The sequence below is a fragment of the Hypanus sabinus genome, chromosome 19, assembly GCF_030144855.1.
Source record: "Hypanus sabinus isolate sHypSab1 chromosome 19, sHypSab1.hap1, whole genome shotgun sequence".
NCBI classification, from domain to species: domain Eukaryota; kingdom Metazoa; phylum Chordata; class Chondrichthyes; order Myliobatiformes; family Dasyatidae; genus Hypanus; species Hypanus sabinus.
The window spans coordinates 75,822,839-75,850,569 of record NC_082724.1 but is presented as its reverse complement, the minus strand read 5'-3'; the positions used below and the strand labels follow the sequence as shown (position 1 = coordinate 75,850,569).

Sequence of the window (27,731 nt, the reverse complement as noted above, 5' to 3'; positions counted from 1 at the left end):
ACTCCAATGAGTATAGATCCAACCTGCTCAATTCTTCCTCATGAGAAAGCCCACTATTCCACATTATTAATGTAGTAATCAAGTGTATCCCTCCTTGAATAAGATTACCAAGCCTTACACAATACTTTCAAAATGGTTTCATTAGCATCCTGTACAATTGTAACAAGACATCATACTTTTGTACTCCTCTTCCCTTGAAATGATGGCCAAGATTTCATTTAGCTTTCTACTTACTTCCTGCATCTCTAGGCTAATATTCTGTTAGCTAAACTAATGCAACAAATACAAGGAGATAAGAAATTGATGGCAGATCATTCAGTTCCTCTTCCCTGCTGCATCATTCAATAAGACCATGATTGATCTTCTATCAGCACACCACTTTCATTCCATACCCGAACCCAACCCCACAAGTATCTACAACAAATTGCAAGGACTGCTGAGAGGATCATCAGGATCTCTCTTCCTTCACCCATTTAAGATATTTATCGGAAGCACTGTTCATGTAGGGCCCTTAGCGTTGTCAAAGATCTCTCCCATCTGTCCAACAGTCTCTTTGACACCCTACCGACAGGCATTAAGTACTACAGCATTAGGTTTAGGATGAGAAACAGCTTCTTGTCCCAGGCCATAAGACTACTGAACTCAATGCCACCACCCAGCTGTCATCATGTATAAAGCTCCAGTAGCATTATACTGTTTACTTTTAAAGTTGCATCGTACAGTATATGCATCTTATTATTCATTAAGTTTTTATGGTAATATTACTTTATGTGTTATGTGTGTGAGTTATACGTACTGTATAAATTATAGGTACTGCACTTCGTTCCACAAGAACATTGTTTTATTCAACAGAATACTGTGTGTGTACAGTTGAATGATAATAAACTGAACTTGAATTTGAACCTGAACCTTCTTGGACAGCATTGGGTGTGCTCCTAAAGGGTATAACAAACTAAACTTGAGGGTTATCCACCCAAAATGCTGGTTGAACACAGCAGGCCAGGCAGCATCTATAGGAGGAAGTACAGTCGACATTTCGGACCAAGACGCTTCACCAGGACTAGCTGAAAGGAAAGATAGTAAGAAATTTGAAAGAGGGAAGGGGAGGGTGAAATCTGAAATGATAGGAGAAGACAGGAGGGGGAGGGATGAAGCTAAGAGCTGGAAAGGTGTTTGGCAAAAGGGATACATAGCTGGAGAAGGGAGAGGATCATGGGATGGGAGGCCTAGGGAGAAATAAAGGGGGAAGGGAGAACCAGAGGGAGATGGAGAACAGGCAAGGAGTTATTGTGAGAGGGACAGAGAGAAAATAGAGAGAAAAAAAGGGGGGAATAAATAAATAGATAGATAGATAGATAAATAAATAAATAGATTAATAAGGGATGGTATAAGGAGGGGAGGAGGGGCATTAACGGAAGTTAGAGAAATCAATGTTCATGCCATCAGGTTGGAGGCTACCCAGCCAGTATATAAGGTGCTGTTCCTCCATCCTGAGTGTGGCTTCATCTTAACAGTAGAGGAGGCCATGGATTGACATATCGGATTGGGAATGGGACGTGGAATTAAAACATGTGGCCATTGGGAGACCCTGCTTTCTCTGGCGGACCGAGCATAGGTGTTCAGCGAAATGGTCTCCCAGTCTGCGTCGGGTCTCACCAATATATAAAAGGCCACACTGGGAGCACTGGACACAGTATACCACACCAGCCAACTCACAGGTGAAGTGTCGCCTCACCTGGAAGGACTGTCTGGGGCCCTGAATGGTGGTGAGGGAGGAAGTGTAAGGGCAGGTGTAGCACCTGTTCCACTTACAAGGATAAGTGCCAGGAGAGAGATCGTTGGGAAGGGATGGGGGGATGAATGGACAAGGGAGTCGCATAGGGAGCGATCCCTGTGGAAAGCAGAAAGCAGAAAGCAGAAAGATGTGCTTGGTAGTGGGATCCCATTGGAGGTGGTGGAAGTTATGGAGAATTATACATTCGACCTGGAGGCTGATGGGGTGGTAGGTGAGGACAAGGGGATCCCTATCCCGAGTGGGGTGGCGGGAGGATGGGGTAAGAGCAGATGTACATGAAATGGGAAAGATGTATTTGAGAGCAGAGTTGATGGTGGAGAAAGGGAAGCCCCTTTCTTTAAAAAAGGAAGACATCTCCTTCGTCCTGGAAAGGGGAAGGATACCAGCAAGCCAGGTAGGAGGCGACACTCCACCTGTGAGTCGGCTGGTGTGGTATACTGCGTCCGGTGCTCCCAGTGCAGGCTTCTATATATTGGAGAGACCCGACTAGACTGGGAGACCGTTTCACTGAACACCTACGCTCGGTCCACCAGAGAAAGCAGGATCTCCCAGTAGCCACACATTTTAATTCCACGTCCCATTCCCATTCTGATATGTCTATCCATGGCCTCCTCTACTGTCAAGATGAAGCCACACTCAGGTTGGTGGAACAACTCCTTATATTCTGTCTGAGTAGCCTCCAATATGATGGCATGAACATTGATTTTGCTAACTTCCGTTAATGGCCCTCCTCCCCTTCTTACCCCATCCCTTATTTATTTATTTGTTCATTTGTTTATTTATTTATTCCACACACTCTCTCTCTCTCTCTCTCTCTCTCTCTCTGTCTCTCACTCTCTCCCCCTCCCACACTTTTTTCTCTTTTTTTTTTCTCTCTCTGTCCCTCTCACAATCACTCCTTGCCTGTTCTCCATCTCCCTCTGGTGCTCCCTCCCCTTTCTTTCTCCCTAGGCCTCCCATCTCATGATCCTTTCCCTTCTCCAGCTCTGTATCCCTTTTGCCAATCACCTTTCCAGCTCTTAGCTTCATCCCTCCCCCTCCGGCCTTCTCCTATCATTTTGGATCTCCCCCTCCCCCTCCCACTTTCAAATCTCCTACTATCTTTTCTTTCAGCTAGTCCTGATGAAGGGTCTCGGCCAGAAACGTCGACTGTACTTCTTCCTATAGATGCTGCCTGGCCTGCTGTGTTCCACCAGCACTTTGTGTGTGTTGCTCAGATTTCCAGCATTTCCTTGTGTTTGAGGGTTGTCACTTGAAGGGTAATCCTGAAATGGATCGTTCATTCGGATAAATTCTGGAACAGCAGAATTGTCCTATGAAGTGATAGAAGATGAGTAGGTTTATATTGCCTGTTATTTATGAGAAAATATGGGAACATAAGAAATAGAAGCCACTTTAGAAAGGTAATTTGAATCCCTGTGGGTGCTTCACCATCTAATAATATCATTACTAATCTTTAATCTGAATAGCATTTCTGTCATTAATCCTTTACCTCTTTATTCTTCTGATATCTAAAAATCTTTTAATCTCTTTTTTGGATTAAGTGACTGAGCCTCTGTGGCATTCTTCAGTGGAAAAATTCGAAGCCTCATCAGCATCTTGCTGTTGATGTTTCTTCTCATCTCAGCCGTAAGAGGCAAGTCTCTTATCTGAGATTCTGGCTTTTGATCCTAGATTTCCCAGTCAAGGGAAGCACTGGTCTTGCATCGACCCTGTCAAGTTTCCTAATAATTTGATGTTTCAAAAAGGTCACCTCTCATTCTATTAAACTTCGAAAAGTATAGTACCACTTAGTTCTCATGCCCTCTAAGGACATTACAGTCCCTCTCAAAAATCAATCCATTGAACCTTTGCTGCATTCCCATGAACACAGCCTCACCAGTTTTTTGCTCTTTATGCACTAAATAAAATTTTATATATTTCTTGCTATAATTTTATTGTATATTTTAAGTTTTACACTCTGCTACAGCTGAAAAATAACAAATTTCATGACTGCTGTTATTGATAATAAACCACTTCTGATTCTATTATAAGTCGATGCTTTCTAAAGGTAGAAACCTGACCACTGACCTCCGGTGTTGTAGATGGGCTCTCTGTAGGGACCTGTACATTTAGAAGATAACCAAATCCGTTGGCATATGACTTTTCTGTGTACAATTTACATTCAAATAATAGTTTAATTTTCTGTTCTTCCTACCAAAGTGGATAACCTCACATTTCTACCCATTATAATCCATCTTTCAAATTTTATTCATTCGCTTAACATATCCATATCCCTTTGCAGGTACTTTATATTCCCCATACAACTTGCTTACACTTTGTATCATCAGTACATTTGGCTACAACGCATTACAATCCTTTCACCCAAGCTAGTAATATAAATAGTAGATGGTTGAGATCCCAGTAGTGATTCCTCTGCTTCTGTTCAAGATGCAGCCTGACAAACAAAACTTGGCTCTTCTACTTTGACTATTTTCCATTAATTAGCTATTGACATTGGTTTATCATTGTCACATATACTGAAAAACGGTGAAAGGTTTTTATTTCCGTGCCATCGAGACAGATTATGCCATATACAATTACACCAAGGTCCATTCATTCTAAGATACAAGTCTCAATGCTATGATTCCTTATCTAAAGTATTTTACATGCCACCTTATTACATGCCTTTTGGAAATCTAAATGCTCTATCTATATTTCCCCTTCGTCCAACATGTTAATTACAGCAGTGGCCTCTCTGGTTCCAATCAACCATGAAATTCTGTGTCCTGTTCATCTTTTCTGTGATCAAGGAACACTGCTGATCATACAGAACACTAAACTATGAAAGGCACCCTCGCAAGTGAGCAGGGTAATGAAGGTGCTGTGCTGTTATGGACTAACATGTGGAGTGGGCCCTTGCTGCCCACTGTGGCCTGCTACAGATATTCTGGGAAGCAACCATCAGGAGCGGAAGTACACAAGTATTTGAGCAGGACTTGAAGTAGATCCCTGCAGGTGCACATTTCTATCAATTCTACTCTCTAACATCTGATCACTAGGAAATAAGTTGGATTACCTGCATCTGCATCTGAACCAGCGGGAGATGAAGGACTGCTTTACACTCATCCTAACAGAAACATGGCTCCAGGACTCCACTCTAGTCTCGGACATTCTGCTAGAAGGCCTATTCTCCTTTTGGGCAGACAGAAATGCTGCGACCTCCAGCAAGACCCACAGAGGAAGTCAATGTGGCGACATCAATAAAACGGGTGTATGAACACATCAGTGGTAATGGCCCACTGCTCACCGCAGATGGAGTCTTTAATGGTGAAGTGCAGGCTCTTCGACTTACCAAGGAAGTTCACTGCCATTGTGATTATTTCTGTTCACATCCTCCCACCCCGTGGAGGTGCTGCAGGAGCTCTGCAGCAGCATCTGCAACCTTGAAGCCATTCATCCCAATGTAGATCTTCATTGTTTCTGATGACTTCAAAAATGCCAACTTAAAAACAGTCCTGCAAAAGTTCTGGCAGTATGTCAACATCACAGCCAGAGGAGAGAGTATATTCGACCTGGTCTATACTAATGTTTGTGGAGCCTACAAGACTGCCCTTTGCTTTCAACTTGGATATTCAGACCACGTATCTATTTATGCATCCCTGCATATGGGACATGTATTAAATGAGTCAAACCAGTTTACAGGGAGAGATCAGGACCTGGCCAGAAGGTGCTGCAGGACTGCTTTGAAGGCATGGGATGGGAGCATATTCAGGGAGCTGGCTGCCTATGATCTTCACGTCAACATTGATTCAGATTCAGATTCAGTTTATTGTCAACCACAAATGCAATGCAGTTAAAAAATGAGACAACGTTCCTCCAGAATGATATCAACAAAGCACATGACAAAATAGACTACACCAGAAAATCGACATAACGTTTGGCAATCCCCAATCCAGAGTCCGGAGAGGCTGCTGCGTATTAATATCGTGCTACCATCTTAGCGTGTTCCCCAGAAAGAGCTCCAAATCCACCAGACAAAACAAGACCAAAAACTAAAGCTACAAGACCTGCACATAGTTACAACATATAGTTCCAACAGTACAAACAATACCATAATTTGATTAAAAAAAACAGACCATGGGCACGGTAAAAATAGTCCAAAGATGTTAAAAGACTATAAGTTTGAAAGAAACCACCAAACAGTTTCCACAAGTCCTCAGGGTTCTGATAGACTCATCATCCCACGCAGGCAGCAGAAGGGAATACCCCCACTATGGACTTCCACAGCGCCTTCCGACTCAGCCTCGCAGACACAGCACACAATGAAAGCTCTGTCGAACCCAGCCTCGCAGACACAGCACACACTGAAAGCGACCTGACCGCAGCGGACTCTGAGTCCGTCAAACCTCCGAGCCTCCGACCATCCCCTCTGGCACAGCTTCTCCGAGCACCATCCTCTGCCAAGCGTATTAAGACCCATTGATGAATGGGTGGTGGGTGGTTACAAAGGAAAATGCACTGAGGATGATAGCATGGTTAATTAATATACTGGTAGACAAATCAGAAACCATGGCTGACTGCAGAGATTTGTGAACTGCTTAGGGATCAAGATGCTGTCTTCAGATTGGGGGACAGCACGACTACACGGTCAGCAAGAGCCATGCTCTCCCATGCCATCAGGAATACAAAGCGTAACCTCTTTCAGAAAATTCAGACACCTTTGTGACACCAGAAACACGAGGTGCATGTGGCAGGGTGTACAAACCACTCTGCACGTCAACGACAGCGACCCCTCGCTTCTTGATATGCTGAATGCACAATTTGATGCATTGAATGATGTGACTATGAGGAAAGCCTCCCCTCTCCATAAGGAACAGGTGCCTTGTCTGGCCTGATGTGAGGAGCACCCTAGCCAGGGTAAACACATGCGAAGCAGAGGAGCCAGACAATGTACCTGATCAACTACTGAGGGACTGTACAACCCAGCTAACAGGTCCTAATGGACATCTTTAATATCTGTTTGAAACTGTCCCTGCAGGCTTCAAGGCAGCCACCATCATACCGGTACCCAAGAGCGTGATGGTAACTGGCATAATCGTGAAGTGCTTTGAGCAGCGGGTAAGGGATCATGTAAAATCCCACCTTCCAGCAACATTGGCATCCTTTCCAGTTTGCCTTCTGCTTAAACAAATGACGTCACAGCCTTGGCTCCTCCTCCCACAAGCCTTACATGCCAGGATGTTGTTCATCGGCTTCAGCGAACGTTCCTCAGAGGCTCGTAGGTAAACTGTCCTCGTTGGCACTCAACATCCTCTCTGAACCTTTTGATAGAATGTCCTCAGTCTGAGTTCGTAGTGATATCTCAAGCTCCATCACACTAGACACTGATGCTCCCCATGTCGCAAGTGCTCAGCCCACAGCTGTCATGCTACTGACAGATGACTACTCTGGCTCGAGCTGTGTCATCAAGTTCGCTGATGATACTACAGCTTTTGGCCTCGTCAGCAACAATGATGTCAGTATACAGAGAGGAGGTAGAGAAGTTTATCAAATGGTGCAGTAACAACAACCTGAGTCTCAACGTGGACAAGACAGAGGAGATGATTGTGGATTTCAGGAAAGTGCAGGTCAACCACTCTCCATTGCACATTAATGGTTCTGCCAAGGAGAGAGCAAAGAGCACAAAGTTCTTTCGTGTGCGTTTAACAGACCATCTGACCACAGCATCTCCTCGCTAGTCAAGAAGGCAGAGAAGTGTCTAAACTTTCTGAGCAGACTGAGGTGTGCAAGGTTCTACAAGGGCACCATCGAGAGTGTCCTGTCTGGCTGCATCATTGTGAGTTACGGAAGCGGCAATGCCTCGGACCACAAGACCCCACAGAGGGCAGTAAAAACCACTGAGAGGATCACCTGGAGTTCACCCTCCACAACCCCACACCCCCCCTGCCATTTACCAAGAACCTGGTAAACAAAGGGCTGGAAGCATTTTTGAGGATCCCTACCACTGATCCTATAAGCTCTTTAACCCACCATCAGGAACAAGGCACAGCAGCATCAGGACTAGGACTGCCAGACCGGGTAACAGCTTCTCCCCTCAGACTGTGAGACTACTGAATACCCTGTCACCACTGAGGTCTCGTCACTAGACAGCCAGCTGTTTACTGTTTCCCTAAGCTGTGCACTAATGCATTTTGAAATATATTTTATTAAATTATTTATGGTAATATTTTGTTTTATGTGCTGTGTGTGATATATGGCTTGTGGGTGTACTGTGTTCTGGACGAACATTGCTTCATTTGGTTTTATATATATGTACAGTGAAATGACAATAAGCTTGAATTTGAATTTGAACTTTCTATATGGAAACGATATAGGTGCAGTTGCAAATTCAGATGAAAATTAATTTATTGTCATACACATCAGGGTGCAATGGAATTCCTTGCTCATGTGAAGCTGCCAGTCAATACTCGTTGTAATACTTGTATAATACTTCGAACTTAATAATAAAATACCACAATAAATACAGAGACAAGTACATCACAGCCACAACCCACCCACCATCAAAAATACCAAGAAGCAATGCTTCCCGAAGGTGGTATCCATCACTTAGAACAGTCACCATCCAGAGCATGGCCTCGTCCCATTACTAGGAAGAGGTACAGGAGCCTAAAGACACACACTCAAACATTTAGAAATTGCTTCTTCCCCTCCGCCATCAGATTTCTGAATGTTATTCTTTTTATGTATTATTTTGTAATTTTATGTCAGTGACTGTTCTGCTGCCACATTTCACGCCATATAAGGCAATGATAATAAACCTGACTCTGCCTAATTTTATTGTAATATTTTACCTCTCTCACTACCATTTGCCTAATAATGACACAAGATCCGTTAACTGGCCAATAGCTTTCATTTCCTCTTTTGCTTCTTTCTTAAGCAAACACACTATGTTTGTGCATTTCCAATACAAAGGGACAATCAAATTGTAGGGAGCCCTGAATGATAACAACCAATACATTAATTATCTCTAGTCACCTCTGAAAATGCAGACCATCAGGTCTAGGGGTCTTGTGGCCTTTATCCCATTAGTTGCCTTATCCTTTTTCTCTTGACATCTCACCATTTTAAGTTGCTTCCTCTCGCCATTATGCATCTGGCAGATGATAAACTGTTTGCTCTAAATCACTCTCATTTCCTCATTAGTCTCCCTGTGTTATCTTTAATTAGACCAACTATACTTTTAGCTACTTCCATTCTTTTCAAACAAATATAGAAACTCTTAACTAATTTAAATTTTTTATTTACTGGTTTATTCTCATAAACAATTTTCTGACTATTTTAAAATCCTGGGTTGGTTTCTAAAATTGTCATCATCTCTGACCTAATGCTGATCTTTAGATCACAGTATGCCAGCTTTTACAATAGCAAAATCTTCTTCAGTTACCTACCAACGGTTCTTTGGAAGAGTCTGTCAGTTGGACTCATTCCCTCAGAACCCCCAAAACTGGTGGGAAGCACATTATCCTTGATCTTTGAACGTGTGAGGAGCAGATCCTTCTCATATATTATGCATGTGCTTGCCAGCATTAATGAGGGAAGCAAGAGTGAGTGGGAGAAAGGCTCTTCTTGATTCCACAGAAAAAGATCTGAAGGGGAATTTAGATTTATCTTATTTTATTTATTTAGAGATACAGCGTGGAATAGACCTATCCAACAAAAAAAGCCGTGACACTAAGTAACTCTTGATTTAACCCTAGCCTGAACACGGGTCAATTTCCAGTGACCAACTGGACTGTGGGAGGAAACTGGAGCACCTGGAGAAAACTCGTGCATTCCATGGGGAGGAAACACAGACTCCTTACAGAGGACACCAGGATTGAACTCCGAATTTGGATGTCCTGAGCTGTAGTAGTGTCACGCTAGCCACATTTGAACAGCCACATTTCAGCTTGTTCTGATGAAGGGTGTTTGACCTTCAATGTTACCTCTGTGTCTCCTTTCACAAACCCCTGCTCTTTACGTCACTGTATTTTTTTACTGTCATTACAAGAACTAGCACTTATATTCAATGATAATCCAAGTTTCTTTGCAGGAAAGCCTCACGGATTCTAAATCTGAACGCACTTGGTTAAATCTGACCTTGCATAGATGGATCTCTTTGGTCATTGCCATGCAGATGTGACAGGGCCTTCTAATGTGATTTCTAGTGTAATATATCATGCTCGTTTGGTTCTTGCTCATCCCGGCATACTTTGTCACATGCAGTGTCACTGAAAGCATGCCCTACTGTGCTTGGGATGTTTCCAAGACCATCTAACAACTGATCTAGTCAAACATTCATAAATTTTCATGACATCTATAGATCTTCTGGCTAAGCTTTCCCCAAGAATTGAAACTTCTGCAGTTATTTTCTGTCAATGCCAGATGTGACACTTCCAGTGCAGGGTCAAAGAACATCATTTGCAAACAGACTTCGTGATATCTCTGCTTCAACTGGGACATTCAAAGTCCAAAGACGTACAAGTTAGTTGCTCATTGTAAATTGTCCTATGATTAGGCTAGGGCTGAATTGGGGGTTGCTGGGTGGCGTAGCTCCGAGGACCAGAACTGTATCTCTAAATAAATAGACAAACAAACAAACAAATAAATAAAGCTCAATCTGGGAATCCTACTGGACAGGTACTAGTGCATAGTGAGGAGCAAAAAGGAAGGTGGTGAAGGAGTAACTGAAATTAAAAATACCGGTAAATAAAATCAAAAAACAAAATGAAAAAATGACAAATATTTTGTGAAATGACCAGGATTGGAATCAGGTTTATTATCACCAGCATGTGTCATGAAATGTATTAACTTAGCAGCAGCAGTTCAATGCAATACATAATCTAGAAGAAAAAAAAGATAATAATAAATAAATAAGTTGATCAATTGCAGAATACACATATTGAATAGATTAAAAATCATGCAAAAACAGAAACAATCTATATTTAAAAAGTGAAGTAGTGTCCAAGGGTTCAATGTCCATTTAGGGATCGGATGGAAGAGGGGAAGAGGCTGTTCCTGAATCGCTGAGTGTGTGCTTTCAGGCTTCTGTACCTCCTACCTGATGGTAACAGTGAGTAAAGGCCATGCCCTGGGTACTGGAGATCCTTAATAATGGACGCTGCCATTCTGAGACACCGCTCCCTGAAGATGTCCTGAGTACTTTGTAAGCTAGTACCCAAGATGGAGCCGACTAAATTTACAACCCTCTGCAGCTTCTTTTGGTCCTGTGCTGTAGCCCACCCCCATACCAGACAGTGATACAGCCTGTCAGAATGCTCTTCACAGTACAACTATAGAATTCAAATTATGTTGCAAACCTGGCCCTCCCACTTTGTCCTTAATGCTGAAATATAAACAACACCTTTTCTGTAATAGTTCACCTGCTTAAATACCAGGAAAAAATATGTACTAACACCAGTGTTTCACATACACGTACCAATGTCCAAGCCTGCCTCTGTTCAGCCTTCTTGGAAGTATAAATAATGAGGATGAAAATGGATGACAGAATAGAAAACATTCAAGAACTTGCTTACAAGTAACCACCATATGAATTTTAAGACTGTTATCCATGCAGAATGAAACATTTTAAAGAAAAATTAAAGAAAAACACTAAAGGCACATCAGTCTATGGCCTCTTCCACAGTTACAAAGAGGCCACACACATGTTGGAAGTGCAAAACCTCATATTCCATCTTTGTAGTCTTCAAACTGATGGCATGAATGTCGGTATCTCTAACTTCCGGTAATCTGTCCGTCTCTCCCTACTCTCTTTTCATCTCCTTTCTAGCTCCCTGCTTATCCTTTCTCTTCTTCTCCCCTGCCAAACACCTCCTGCTTGTGCCCCTGCTCCTTCTCTTTCTCCCATGCTTCACTGTTCTCTCCTATCAGATTCCTCCTTCTTCAGACCTTTACATCTTCCACCTATCCCCTCCCAGCTTCTTGCTCCATTCCCTTTCCCCCACCTGGTTTAACCTGTCATCTGCTAGCTGGTACTCCTTCCCCTCCTCCCACCTTCATATTCGGGTGTCTTCCCCTTTCCTTTCCAGTCCTGATGAAGGTTCTCAGCCCAAGATGCTGACTGTGTATTCATCTTCATAGAAATTGCCTGACTTGCTGAGTTCCACCAGCACTTTCTGCATGCTGTTGTAGATTTCCAGCATCTGCAGAATCTCTTGTGTTAAAGAAAAAATATATTTTTAATTCCTTTATTGCTCCTCCATCTGAATAAACTGCTTATGAACAGGAATATTATGAATTAAAATCATCATTATTTTATCCAAATATTTGGAGTTACAGGAAGTTACTTGTATCTAATGAAGAGAAAGAATTCATGCAAAAAGAATATTTAACAGAGATTGACAGCCTGACCTTCAGATTCTCTGGCAAATTACTATTTGTTAGTGCTTGGTATGGAAATGCTTGAAGACTCATTAAAAGCTCAAACTCCCAGTTTTAAAACTATAAGAAGAAATCTATGCACTTATTTTCTAATGAGACGTTAAACCCTGGTGTCCAAAAATCAACCATTTCCTTCAAAACAAACAACCTCTTTAATTAATAGAGACAGCACCATGCTCCAGTTCTGTATCCTACACAAGAGCAAGTTTTCCTCTCATTAGCACAATGGGAGCCACAGCTCTTCAAAGTACCAGATTTAGCTGTGTAGCTGGAATGAATTATGACAATTGAAACAATAGTTGATATCCATCTTGGGTATTAGCCACCCCAACATCCAGGACATCTTCAAAAGGCAGTTCCTCAAGAAGGCAGCACCTCTCATTTTGGACCCTCACCATCCAGGACCTACCTTCATCCATTACCACCATCAGGGAGGAGTGTAAGAGTCTGAAGACAAACACTCAGTGTTTAAGAACAGCTTCTCTCCCTCTGCTATCAGTTTCCTGAACAGTCCATGAAAATTACCTCACTATTTTGCTATCTTTTTGCTATATTTTAGTTTTAAGTATTCATCTTGTAACATTTAGTTTATCTTTATACTTTACACTGTACTGCTTCCGTAAAACCACAAAATTCACAAAGTATGTCAGTGATTAAAAAATCCTGATTGTGATTCTCCTTCAGTACTTTAAAGTCTATTTGCTGGAGTGTGTCCATTCCCTGTTAGCAATAGGGATCACAAGGAAGAAAACAGTCTATAGTAACCTCAGGAGTTGCAATAGTGAATCCTCTGTTGTACTGCACACTGCAGATATAATGTAGGTATTGAGTAGGATTACCTGCAGGGTGCTTCCATCTCAAGTCAGTTATGAAGAAGCTCTGAAAGCCTATTTGCTATGCATTATTGTCTACAATTAATTATTTTGTTCTTCTTTACACTTGTCTACTGGAAATGACATTAAACTGAATTAAATAACCTTAAAATGCTCTGCTCAATTGCAATGTGCACTATATACAGTATGGCAATGAATAGTATCACCTCTAAAATTCAGCTTCATTTAAGTCAAGAGGGCTGCTGTTTGGAGCCACATGACAATATGTTGCCATTGTTAACTAGACTAGAAAGGATTATCTATGGGGATGAGTTTCTAGTCTATTTCTTGAATGCTATGATGTCCATGGAGGATTCCCAGTTATAGTTGTGTGCCACGGCAGCATAGTGTTAGCACTTTGCAATTAAAGCTCAGGGAGGTGGAGTTCATTTCCAAAGTCCCATGGTTAGGCTGGGCTAAAAACAAGAGTTGCTAGGCGGTGTGGCTGGAAGGGTTGGAAGGGCCTGCTCCACACTGTGTCTCAATAAAACAAAATCAATAAAATCAGTCAGAGTCAGGAAGAGATAGCACAGAACATTAGGCTTTCTAGCTCACTGAGTCTATGCTTACCATCAAGCACCCACTTTTACATTAGTCCTACCTTAGCCTTACTTTATTTAGTTGCTTGTCCTTTTTTAACTGATTTCCAGCCAAGTTCTCCTTTACTCACAATGCAAACCAATATGTCAACAGCTGAGAATCTGATCTGAACCATCTGTGGCTGGAGTGTGTCAAACAACCTAGACAAGATAATTTTGATTCCATCTTCCCACCACAAACTCAACCATCTTTGGGAGATGCTATATGCTCTTTAGTACAACAATATAAATGTTTCACTCACCAGGATCTGATTTTGAGAACGTATCCACATCAAGAAGGTTCCTATTGAAAACAGAACAAAATAATTAATAAAGAAGTACATGAACATTTCCACAGTTTTCAAAGGTCATTCAAATTGATTTCAGAATCAGTGCAAGAAATGCAAGAAATCAGACAGCAAGGATGTGATATTTCACCCATTAGCATAGCTACTCCATCTGTTTAACCCCCCAAAACAGATGATTTTAAAGGAAGCTCATGAAAATTCCCCAGCCTTTGAGTGTCCTTGAGCTGATGATGCAACCTAACTGTGTTCAGCTCCTACGATCTCTCACCATGACTTTGTATATTGCCAACACCACAAGTAGGCTGCCTTCAGCCAATTCAATGAATTTCGTATAGATTCTTAATCATAGAAAACTTGCAGTGATATAAGGAGCACTGTTATGTGAATGTCAGTCTAGAGCAAGGGTTCCCAGCCTGGGTGATCTAGAGGAAACTTTTTGGATCTGTAGACCTTAGCTCACAATGTACTCATCCAAGTAGTGTCTAAATGTTGAGGGTCTCTACCTTCACCAGCAAGTCCCAAATCCCAATAATCTTTAAGATGTGAAAACTGTTTTCCTTAACTCCCTTCAAATCTTTTGAGCAAATATTTTAAATTTCTACCTTCTCTGATAAAGGAAAATGGATCCTAATCCTCTCATAATTATATACATCCTCGTCGCAAAAAGAAACAACCCCAGTTCATCTAATCTTTCCAGTTGGGATGATGTATCTTCCTTCTATCACGTCTAAGTTGTGCCTTTACTCTCATATGGCATCAACAGATTTGCCATTAGAAAACAAAGTTCAAAAAGTTCAAAGTAAATTTATTATCAAAGTACATATATGTCACCATATACAACCCTGAGATTTATTTTCTTATGAGCATTCACAGCAAATGCAAAGAAAAAAAATAGAATCAATGAAAATCGGCACACAAAAAAGAGACTGACAAACCAATGAGCACTAGACAACAAATCGCACAAATTTTAAAAAGCAACGTAATAATAAAGAATAATTATTGAGAACATGAATGTAGAGCCCTTGAAAGTGAGTCCATAGGTTATGGAATTAGCTTATTGTTGATGTGAGTGAAGTTATCCATGCTGGTTTAGAAGCCTGTTGGTTGAGGGGTACAACTGTTCCTGAACCTGGTGTTGTGAGACCTAAGACTCTTCTACCTCCTTCTTCTTTCAAGATCCCCAAAAGTACTTTATAGTGAATGAAGTATGTTTGGAAATGTAAACACATCTGTGTGTAGTTAACACAGAAACAACTTAGATATAGTAACCTCCCCAATCCAGTTAATTTGCTCCTGTGTTGTTTGTGGAAGGTTAATTTTTGTTTTTGATGATGGGAATAAATGTTCCACTTCATGACGAGTTTAAGAGAACAAAGAAAGTTTCAGCTTAACATCACTCCAAGAATTCCAAGAATAAACACCTTCCAACAATGCAACATTTCCTGGAATCTGCACCGGAGAGTTAGCTGAGATTATCTCCTTAAATTCTTGGAGAAAGATCATTCAATATCCATTCTCAAATGACCCATATGCACACCCACGCATTCTTTGGTATGTTTACATGATAAGTTAAGGTTCAACATGAAATAAATAGGACTCAGGTTATTAGCGTAAATGTTAATTCTGTATCTTTACTTTTCATTCTTTGATTCCTTAAGGTTGTTATAGCCGGGGGTGGTAGTGGGGATAGGCTCCAACTACGTATTAAAAGCTCCCAATGGTATGCACCTCAAGTACCCTCTGACAACCAAGTCCAGCTCCATGCCTTCATGTGTGGCTTAGCTACTAAGCCCAACGGAACTACTTCTACTGAGAGGGGAAGGGGCAAAGCCGGGTTACTGGTGCCTTAAAACCAGTCACTTAGGGCAGACAAGGCTCGTCAAGGTTGGCAGCTCATCTAGGAGAAGGAAAACTCTGAGCTCAAACTTCCGCTACCTCACAGCTGTACTCACTCATGGGGAAGGCTTCAGGAGAAAGCCCTGATAGAATATCTGGAGCTGCAGTCCTACACGGAGTTCAATGCTGACTGGCAACTCCTGTAACGTTGCTGGTACCAAACTGTATCGGTCTCTGCTGTTCCTTTGGGTTCATTAGTTGTGTGGAAAGGGGGAACTTGCTACATGGGCAACAGCATGCTCTCCATATCGTACAGCCCAGGCTTGCGTATCTAGATGGCTAGGTCACAATATCCATGGTCAACTCTGACCAATGGAGGCCTAAGCTCCCTTTTCATTCTGCAATGTCGGTCACAACCAATATTCCACAACATATCAGTTTTGAGGTTTTCATCCTCTTTCAGAAACTATTCAGCTTCTCAAGTTCCCCAACACTCATCATTTAAAATACCAACTTGCTTTACCTTCCCCAGGTGGGCTTCAATGGTCTCCTGAAGAGATGTCCTGAAATAATACCAGTCACAACTAGAATAATGCCGCAATTGCACTGATATTTTAAAAACCATGAGCTCCGCTCTCTCTCTAATGGCCACTGCAGATTTATTGTACTAATTTAAACTCAACAGCACTTTGGACATTTTGTACACTGGAGAACTAGCTTTCTGAATGACAAAAATGTAGCAATGGGTACCAAACACATAAGTGAGAATGATGAAAATTGTCTGGAAAGGCTGGAAAGATTATTACATTAAGGAAGTCTATAAGCCAAGATAACCAATCATTCATTATTTGTAAAGAGAAAAAAAAAATCTTCAATTCTGGAAAAGATAAGAAAAAGAATTTTCTTTCTTTTATGTGCACACTCCTCCGTTCTGCTCTCTTGCAACTGGGCTCACTAAAACCACGTATTCTCATATCAACAGCAGCCGGAACAGCACTTACTCCGCAGGTGTGACTAATGCTGCTTACTCTTGCACCTGCTTTAGACAACTTTTCCCAGACAGATTTCAAGCTCGCTAACCCAATGGCTGATTGATATTCCACAGAGGAGATAATTAATAGTTGAGAACTATCTTTGATTTCAATGCACCTGTGCAGTATCAGAAAAGGAAATTATACCATTTCAGGATCAATGGACAAGGTTCTTGAAGGAAGGAGTACATATGCACATGCCCCTCCTTCATAACGCAGGACAAACATGTGCAATTATATCTTTGACATCAACTTGTACCATATTTTTTGATGAATACTAGCCAGTCTATGCCTGTTAGTTAAGACAATTGGAGATGATAGAAAACTGTTTTGTTAGGTACCTAAAGAGATGAGAATTGCTAAAATTCTGATAAGGAGGCAATTCCATTTATATTATATCAAAATAATTATATCAAAAAATACTATAGCCTCAAGGAAGAGAGGACTCACCATGGAATTGCAGACCACAGAAAATGGTCCTGTTGGCCCATTTTAACCTTGCTGATTGAAACACAATTTGCCCTTATTAGGCCTGTATCTCTCTATGTGTTTCCTAATGCCTTTTAAACGTTGTGCTTGTTCCAGCTTCTGCTGAGAGCTCATTTCAGATATTTACCATCCTTTAACCTGAGCCCTCTAGTTCTGGACTCCCTGCCCTAGTAAAGCAATTCTGACCATCTAACCAAACTGTGACCATCATAAAGAATCCTTGGACTAAGTTCCAGTAAGAATAAACCTAGCCTTTCAAATCTCATCATAATTACAGCCCTTTTAGTACCCTCTTCCACAAACATAATGATTATTTCTCCTTACATCCCTTTGCATGTGCCTAGCATTTCACAGCCTCAGAATAAGGTGAGCCATGTAGTTTCCAGATGAAGAGAAATCCCTTTACACAGAGCTCGGTCTTTGAATATATCTCCCCAGAAATATGTGGCAGTTCAGCCAATTAACTTGCTTAAAATAGAGCATGACAGAGTTCTGGATATTAAGGGAGTTGAGGGTAAACAGAGAAAAATAGCAAAGTAGAAAATACGCCTTGAGTAACACATGGAAAATGCTGGAAGAACTCAGCAGGTCAGGCCACGTCTACGGAACAGTCGACGTTTTGGGTCAAGACCCTTCATCAGCTGATGTTCTTGATGAATGCTGGAGCAGGCTTGGATCACCATCTGGGTCCTATTTCTTGTGTCAGTGACTCTACAACTGCTCTGCCACCACCAATGAAACCTTCCCTTCCATCCAAGTCTAAACACTTTGCCCTAATGAAGTGGAATATTGTAAGCAGATGTGGTAGCATAGCAGATCGCATGATACCAGCAACATGGGTTCAAATGCAGCTGCTGCCTGTGAAGAGTTTGTACCTTGTCCCCGAGGCTGCGTGGGTTTCCTCTGGCTTCTCTGGATTTTGCCCACATTCTAAAGACATACGGGTTAGCGGGTTAATTGGTCACATGAGTGTAAATTGGGCAGTGTGGGCTCATTAGCTGGAAGGGCCTGTTACTGTGCTGTATCTCTAAATAAATAACAACATAATCTTTTATATTTATTAAAATTTAGATCAGTCATCAACCTTCAATCTGAACAACAGCACCTTTAACATTGCAATTCTTAATACTGTAATAATCTGTTGAAATTTTAAGGCAACTAGAAATAGGAGACTGCTTTGCCATTCAACAAAATCATGATTGATCCTCCACTTTTCCAGCCTTCTCACATACAGTACCTCAATGTTATCTAAGCTTCCAACATGCATGCAATTTTGGAGATGCTGAACAACAGATCAGTCAGTCCCTCTGAGGCACAGACTTTCAAAGGCTGGGAAATCTCTTGGTAAGATAAGCTCCTCATCTGATTGACCCCATATTCCTGTGACATCATTCCTCATTCGGTTCAGCTGTTTGGAGTGGACTGTGTGCCAATATCCGTCACAAGGACCGACATTACTACTCCACTAAGGATGATAAATTAAAATATAACACATTCATTTGTATTGGATCAGAAAGGCTCATTTACCCTATTTTTTTCATTGGAAAATGTATAAATTCCACAATCCCTAGTTGTCGATTTCTTTATAGAAGTAAATTATCCACTGGTAAAGCCTCTAAGCAAAGAAAACTAACTTAAATCTAATAGTTCAAGGAACAACATGAATTTCACCTTTTATTAATACTTAATTCCCCAAATCACACATTTTTAGCCACAACCCCACTGAGTCTTGAAACAGGTACTTCACCGAATTTCAGAGAAGAATTCAGAGGCAGTAATTAAATCTAACGGACGTATAATCCAGTTCTATACAACACTGTTTGAGACTTCCCTTGCATGTTGCTAGTTTGTGTTTATCCAATAATCAACCCAAATTGAATAACTTGTGTCTGTTTACTTCATTAAAATAAAAGTAGAGTAGGTTAAAAGGTGAGCACAACGCTATGGGCCAAAGGGCCTAAACTACCTGTAATGGTCTAATTTCTATGTCACATCAGATTTGAGTGGTTTGATTTTTTTGCACCTGTTCTGCCACTCATTATTAAACTTGTTTGAAGCTGTAGGATAACTCATGATCCTGGAAAATGGGTTGAAAAGTGGTAGATGGAAGTTAATGCAGACAAGTGTGAGGTGATGTATTTTGGGAGGTCAAACCAGGCTGGGACACACAGAAGTGCGGTAGAACAGAGAGATCTGGGAATGCAAATCCATAATTCCTTAAAAGTGGCATCACAGGTAGATAGGGTCGTAAAGAGAGTTTTGGGCACATTAGCCTTCATAAGTCAGAGTGTAGAGTACAGAAGTTGGGATATTATGCTGAGGTTGTACAAACATCAGTGAGGCCAGATCTGGATTATTGTGTGCCTACCTACAGGAAAGATATCAATAGGATTGAAGGAATACTGAGAAGATTTACAAGAATGTTACCAGGACTACAGGAACTGAATGAAGGGGAAGGTTGAACTGGTTAGGACATTATTCCCTGGAGAGTAGGAGAACGAGGGGAAATTTAATAGAGGTATACACAATTATGAGGAGTATAGTTAGGTTAAATGCAAACAGGCCTTTTCTCCCGCCGTGGTTTGGTGAGACTAGATTTAATGGTCATAAGTAAGTGTGAAAGGTACAATAACTAAGGGGAAACTGAGAAGGAACATCTTCACTCCAAAGGTAGTGTGAGTGTGGAATGAGCTGCCAGCAGACAGTGGTAGTGGCAGGTTTAGTTACAACATTGAAGAGAAATTTGGATAGGAGCGTATAGATGGCTATGGTCCAGGTATGGGCTGATGGGTCATGGACTATATGTGCTGAAAGGTCTGTTATTGTCCCACAGTGCTCTGTAACTCTCTATACCTTAAAGAGTTAAAAATCCTTCTGGCAAAGACTAATAGAACCTCCGCACAAAGTTTGATGATTATATTGAATTAAAACAACTTGTTTCAATTTAAAATCCTTGCAAGATGCATCTCAATATTTGACTAACTTTATTGGTTAAAGCCCAGGAAGAACGCCTACAACACAAACCAACAGCATTACATAATCCAAGACACTTCAACATTTACCTCCTACTCCCTAAATTACAACCTTATTGTAGCACTCCTATAACTTGCAATGAAATTAATGTTCACTCTGAAACATGAAGGGATCTTGTTTCATCACCAGTCACTTACAAGGATTAAACACTTTATCGGGTTTAGACTCTCCTTTACACTGCCTGAGGATTACTAGTACGGTCGAGCTCTAAACACAGAAGGTGCAAATGAGATGCCGACATTACAACAAAATGCTGGAGGAACTCAGCAGCTTGGGTAGCACCAATAAAATGGAATAAACAGTTTAAGTTTCAGACTGAAACTCCTCATCACAACTGGAACAGAAGGGCGAAGAAGCCAAAATTCTCTGCTTCCCTCTTCCTTTCATATAGTGATGGGTCATGACCCGAAATGTCAACTGTTTATTTCTGCCTGAACTGCTGAGTTCCTCCAGCATTTTGTGTATGTTATTCTGAATTTACAGCATCTGCAGAATCTCTTGTGCTTATGCCTCCACTATTGTTCATGGAGTCATGGCTAGCCAGGTGACAAAGTAGCCAGGGAATACGCTAAAATGATAGCGCGATATTAATACGCAGCAGCCTCTCCAGACTCTGGATTGGGGATTACCAAACGTTATGTGGATTTTCTGGTGTAGTCTGTTTTGTCGTGTGCTTTTGTAATATCATTCTGGAGGAACGTTGTCTCATTTTTTTTAACTGCATTGCATTTGTGGTTTCTAAATGACAATAAACTGAAACTGAACTGAAAGTATTCCTACACAGTTTTCTCTTACAGTGCTCTATGAGGTTGTAAGCTAGTCTACATCAGAAACAAGTTAGAAATACCTGGAATAGAACTGTTTGCTAGTCACAAATGTCAGTGGTTGCTCAGTGTCTCTCTTGTGGCACTTAGTCCAGGCTCTGAACAATTGCTGCCCAGAGTTACCAGTTACACTTCCGAAGAACCCCTTATTATTATCATTAGATCCCTGCTATGACTTTAATCACTGATGAATAGAACAGGTGCAGCTCTGAAACAAGCCAAGTGTTGTGCCTATTGCTTGGTTTCTTGGGCTGATGCAAGATATTAGAGGGGTAAACAGTATAAGTGGGTCAGCTCCACTACCATGCAGTCTGAACTCCTCATACAGTGGTAGGTCCATTGTGAAAGGTATCTTTAATCCAAGTTTAAGTTTATTGTCATGGGCAAATATACCTGGGCTGTAAATGCCATGAAAACTAATTTATTTTTTTGCAGTGGCAACACAATACATTACAACCATGACAAACATGAATAAAATAATCTTAAACAAAGCACACATTACAAAATAAACCAAAGAAGAAAATGACATTAAGGACAAAAGAGGGAAAAATAGTCCAAGATAGAATTAGGGTTCTTCAGGTAGGTTCAAGAACCTGATAGCAGTGGAGAGGAGGCTGCTGCTGATCCTTGAAGTATTGGTCTTGAGGCTCCTGTACCTCCTTCCTGATGGCAGCAATGAAAAAAGGGCATGGCTAGATGGTGGGGGTCATTAATTTTTATTCCTGAGATATTACCCCTAATACATGTGTGAACAGCTACAGTATATCAATGATGAAACAAGCTGTAGCCGCTTACGTTCACATTCATTGGAGTTTCTATACCACGCTGCCTGAAGACTCATACTTAAGATTTAAAAAGCAGCTTCTTCTTCTCTGTGGTTGGATTTCTAAATTGTCCATGAACCCATGAATATGACTGCAGTATTCCTATTTGCATTATTTATTTATTTTATTTCTTATTCTAACTTAACAGCTTTTTTTTATCTCTTGCACTGTACTGCTGCTATAAAACAACAAATTTCACCAGGTATGTCAATGATGCTGTAAACCGGATTCTGATGATGTTAGAATCCTCTGCAAAATCCTGGCCTAATGTACAGATGGTACAATTCTTTTACTTTCAAACAGTCTGAGAAGGTGTCTAGAGATTTAAGGGAGAGAGGAGCCAATGCTCCCAAGACATTTTTTTTTTTGGAAAGAGAAACAGTCTGCGAAAATGAAATACAAATGTCACTGGTTCACATGATTAAAATTGTGTTTTTAAAGATTAGCTTTATTTGTTACATGTACATTGAAACATCAAAGCACACAACAAAATGTATCGTTTTGTGTCAACAACCAATGCAGTCCAAGGATTGTGCTGGGGGCAATCCACAAGCATTGCCACTCTTCCGGCGTCAACATAGCATGCCCACTACTCAATAGCCCTCAATGTATGTCTTTGGAATGTGGCAGACACCGGAGCACCCAGAAGAAACCCACTCGATCACAGGGAAAACATATAAACTTGTTACAGACAACAGCAGGAATTGAACCTCGGTTGATGATTGCTATGGCTGCAAAGCAATACCATGAACAGCTACTCTACCACACTGCCCATAATGGAACATCTAATGTCAAAACATGCAAGGACAAATTTTCTGAGTCTAAATAATAAGAATGGATTAAATATTGAAACAAATAAGGAATCTGGGATTTCTACTTTTAGCTAGTAAATTATATGCCCATTCCTCATGTAATCTACAGCCAGCTCCTTTCTTTCTGCAACATTGAGGGACAGATTGTTTTCTTGACACCACTGTGTCAGGGTGATGACTTCTTCCCTGTAGGCCACTTTGTTATTGTTTGAGATAAGGCTGTCAATGTAGTGTTGTCAGCAAATTTAATTAGCAGATTAGAGCTGTGGGTGGTGACACAGTCATGGGTATACAGGGATTACAGGAGGGGACTTAGTACACAGCCCTGAGGGGCTCCTGTGTTGAGAGTCAGAGGGTTGCAGGTGAGGAAGCCCACTCTTACCACCTGAGAAATCCAATCCCATAATAATGATGTGTGGCATTCAAAGTTCAAAGTAATTTATTATCAAAGTACATATCTCACCATATACTACCCTGAGATTAATTTTCTCGCGGGCATTCACAGTTAGTACAAGAACACAATGGTATCAATGAAAGACCGTACTGAATAGAACAGGCAAAGAACCTATGTGGAAGGTAAAACAAACTACAAATACAAACATAAAGACAAACAAGAAATCATCATACTAATAAATACATGCATAAACAAACAAACAAACAAATAAACAAACAAACAAGCAATAAATATCGAGAAACATGAGATGAAAAGGTCTTGAAAGTGAGTCCATAGGTTGTGGGAACAGTTCAGTGATGGGGCAAGTGAAGTTCAGTAAGAGCCTGATGGTTAAGGATTAATAACCGTCCCTGAACCTGGTGGTGTGAGTCCTGTACCTCCTTCCTAATGGTAGAGAGAGAAGAGAGAATGGCAAAGTTACATGTGGGGCAGTTTCAGATTACTGCAGACTTATTTCTTTAGTCTGCCAGGGTGCTGAGGTCTCACAAAATCTGAGTACAAGTTGAACATATCATAACACTAATGATAAAAGCTTTAAAGAGATCTCACAGCATGTGTCACTGAAGTGCTGAAACAGCAACCAACTGGAGGAGGAATACAAATTGGAGAGTTTCAAGAAGCAATCATCCATTGCATATTCCAGAAGCATATTTAAAGCTTGATATGATACACTGGCTTCATTTCAAGCAGCCATTTTCCACTCAATCCACCTAAAATTTTTACTAACATTAGCATGATGGGTGTTCAATACATTCCTCTGTCTTCAGTTTTGACAAAGGAGTGAGTATTTTCTTAATGACTCCAATATAACACAAACAAAATAATGTTAAACCATCACTTCTCCTTATAGAATGCTCCCACAGTATCAAGAGAATATACCATTTGTTAGAGCACAGTGGAACTACAGAAATAACTCAGCATCAAGTGATAGATAACAATGAAGAGACAGGGCTTTTCACCATGGAAAGGAGGACTTTCACAGCTAATCGTATGGTGTTTAAACCTTCTCATGCATAGAAAGGGATAGTCTGAAATTTCTACAGCATACAACGTAGAATCGGACAATCTTCAAACTTGTAAACAACTATTTTGGGATTCATACACCGTGTGGACAACATGTAAAGGATGCTACCATCAGTAAATATACAGCTTGGAATTAAACTGAAGAGACACTTAGATCTCTCCAGTATGGGCAAATAAATTTTGTTGTACTCCAATCAGAGTTAGGTTGGGAGTTGTTTCATAATTTCCTTTGAACCTTTCTTGTTAACAGCTAAAGGTGACTTTACACAGCCATACAGGCTTTCCTCTGGGTAATCACCTATGAATCAGTGCATCACACATTCAGTCACAATCTGACTCACCAATACTTTCATTTGCATCCAACTATAAATTTGTTGCCAGAACCACAAAATTGCTGAAGGCAGCCTTTCAAAATAGGAACTTTTGTGTTAAAGCTCAAAGCACAATATTACTGTTTCTAAAAGTAATGCAGTGTTAGGAATAACAATTAATTATTTAGTAACAATAAACAATAATTAGTTGATAATAACTCCAGGCCAGCATTGCAAAGACTGAAGGTGAACTATAACCTTTCCCATTATCACGTTTGTTGTCCTTTTCTTGTGACGTTTTCCCTTTGCTCCACCTACCTGGTAATGATGGAAAATTAAGTTGCAAATATCTGTATCCTTTGCACAATCAATGGTTAACTTGTCAAAATTTACAGTGGCATGCAAAAGTTTGGGCACCCTGGTCAAAATTTCTGTCACTGTGAATAGCTAAGTAAAAGATGACCTATTTCCAAAAGGCATAAATTTACAGAAGACACATTTCTTTAATATTTTAAACAAGATTACTTTTTTTATTTCCAACTTTTACAGTTTCAAAATAACAAAAAAGGAAAAGGGCCTGAAGCAAAAGTTTGGGCACCCTGCATGGTCAGTACTTAGTAACACCCCTTTGGCAAGTATCACAGCTTGTAAACACTTTCTGTAGCCAGATAAGAGTCTTTCAATTCTTGTCTGGGGGATTTTCGCCCATTCTTCCTTGCAAAAGGCTTCTAGTTCTGTGAGATTCTTGGGCCATCTTGCACGCACTGCTCTTCTGAGGTCTATCTACAGATGTTCAAAGATGTTTAGGTTGGGTGACTGTGAGGGCCACGGCAAAACCTTCAGCTTGCACCTCTTGAGGTAGTCCATTGTGGATTTTGAGGTGTGCTTAGGATCATTATCCTGTTGTAGAAACTATCCTCTTTTCATCTTCAACTTTTTTACAGACGGTGTGATGTTTGCTTCTAGAATTTGCTGGTATTTAATTGAATTCATTATTCCCTCTACCAGTGAAATGTTCCCCGTGCCACTGGATGCAACACAAGCCCAAAGCATGATCGATCCACCCCTGTGCTTAACAGTTGGAGAGGTGTTCTTTTCATGAAATTCTGCACCCTTTTTCTCCAAACGTACCTTTGCTCATTGCGGCCAAAAAGTTCTATTTTAACTTTATCAGTCCACAGAACTTGTTTCCAAAATGCACCAGGCTTGTTTAGATGTTCCTTTGCAAACTTCTGACGCTGAATTTTGTGGTGAGGACACAGGAAAGGTTTTCTTCTGATGACTCTTCCACGAAGGTCATTTTTGTGCAGGTGTCACTGCACAGTAGAACAGTGCACCACCACTCCAGAGTCTGCTAAATCTTCCTGAAGGTCTTTTGCAGTCAAATGGAGGATTTGATTTGACTTTCTAGCAATCCTATGAGCAGATCTCTCAGAAAGTTTTCTTGGTCTTCCAGACCTCAACTTGACCTCCACCATTCCTGTTAACTGCTATTTCTTAATTTCATTACAAACTGAAGAAATGGCTACCTGAAAATGCTTTGCTATCTTCTTATAGCCTTCTCCTGCTTTGTGGCCATCATTACTTTAATTTTCAGAGTGCTAGGCAGGTGCTTAGAGGAGCCCATGGCTGCTGATTGTTGGGACAAGGTTTGAGGAGTCAGGGTATTTATAAAGCTTTGAAATTTGCATCTCCTGGCCTTTCCTAACAATGACTGTGAACAAGCCATAGCCCTAACAAGCTAATTAAGGTCTGAGACCTTGGTAAAAGTTATCTGAGAGCTCAAATCTCTTGGGGTGCCCAAACTTCTGCATGGTGCTCCTTTCCTTTTTTTCACTCTAAAATTGTGCTAAACAAAAATAATACACTAATCTTGCTTAAAATGTAGAAAAGAATGTTTCATCTTTAACTTTATGACTTTTGCAGATCAGTTCATCTTCTACTCAGTTAACTATTCACAGTAACAGAAATTTTAACTGGGGGTGCCCGAACTTTTGCAAGCCACTGTAATTCTGGAGTATGCGAATGTTATTCAATTCAATTCAACCGAGGCTCCTTCCCTCTTCATCCAGTGCAACGAAAACTGTATTGGTGCTGCTTTCTGCTCTCAAGTCAAAGTAAAATTTATTATCAAACTAAATACTGAATATGTTACCACGTATTACATAGAAATGCCCTCTATTTCACTAAGCTCCATGTACCTATCCAGGAGTCCCTTAAAAGACCCAATCATATCCACTTCCACCACTGTTGCCAGCAGCCCATTCCACACACTCACCACTCTCTGCGTCTAAAAACTTGGAGGAAAGATCGAGTTCATTCAACCTATTCTCATAAGGCATGCTCCCAAATCTAGACAACATCCTTGTAAATCTCCTCTGCACCCTTTCTACATCCTTCCTATAGTGAGGCGACCAGAACTGAGCACAGCACTCCAAATGGGGTCTGACCAGGGTCCTATACAGCTGCAACATTACCTCTCAGTTCCTAAACTCAATCCCACGACTGACGAAGGCTAATGTACCATATGCTTTCTTAACCACAGAGTCAACCTTCGCAGCAGCCTTGAATGTCCTATGGACTTAGACCCCAAGATCCCTCTGATCCTCCACACTGCAAAGAGTCCTACCATTAATACTATATTCTGCCATCATATTTGACCTACCAAAATGAACCACCTCACTCTTATCTGGGTTGAACTCCATCTGCCACTTCTCAACCCAGTCTTGCATCTTATCAATGTCCCGTTGTAACCTCTGACAGCCCTCCACACTATCCACAATACCTCCAACCTTTGTGTCATCAGCAAATTTACTAACCCATCCCTCCACTTCCTCATCCAGGTCATTTATAAAGATCACGAAGAGTAGGGACCACCTCATTCCAAGTAGAGTATCACCCGTCTACAACCACTCTTTGCCTTCTGTGGGCAAGCTAGTTCCGGATCCACAAAGCAATGTCCCATGTCTTGGATCCCATGTCCCCTTACTTTCTTAATAAGCCTTGCATGGGATACCTTATCAAATGTCTTGTTGAAATTGATATACACTACATCTACTGCTCTTCCTTCATCAATCTGTTTAGTCACATCTGCAAAAAATTCAATCAGGCTTGTAAGG

General features: G+C 40.9%; 1 protein-coding gene across 1 annotated transcript in view; it reads right to left on the bottom strand.

Moving 5' to 3' along the window:
- LOC132378073 (copine-9-like) overlaps nucleotides 1–27,731 on the bottom strand; it is a 643,860-nt gene that overhangs the window by 551,655 nt on the left and 64,474 nt on the right. Inside the window, exon 2 of the mRNA XM_059944788.1 lies at nucleotides 13,931–13,971. Within this exon, the coding sequence (XP_059800771.1) occupies nucleotides 13,931–13,971 (41 nt within the window). The remainder of the gene's footprint in view (nucleotides 1–13,930; nucleotides 13,972–27,731) is intronic.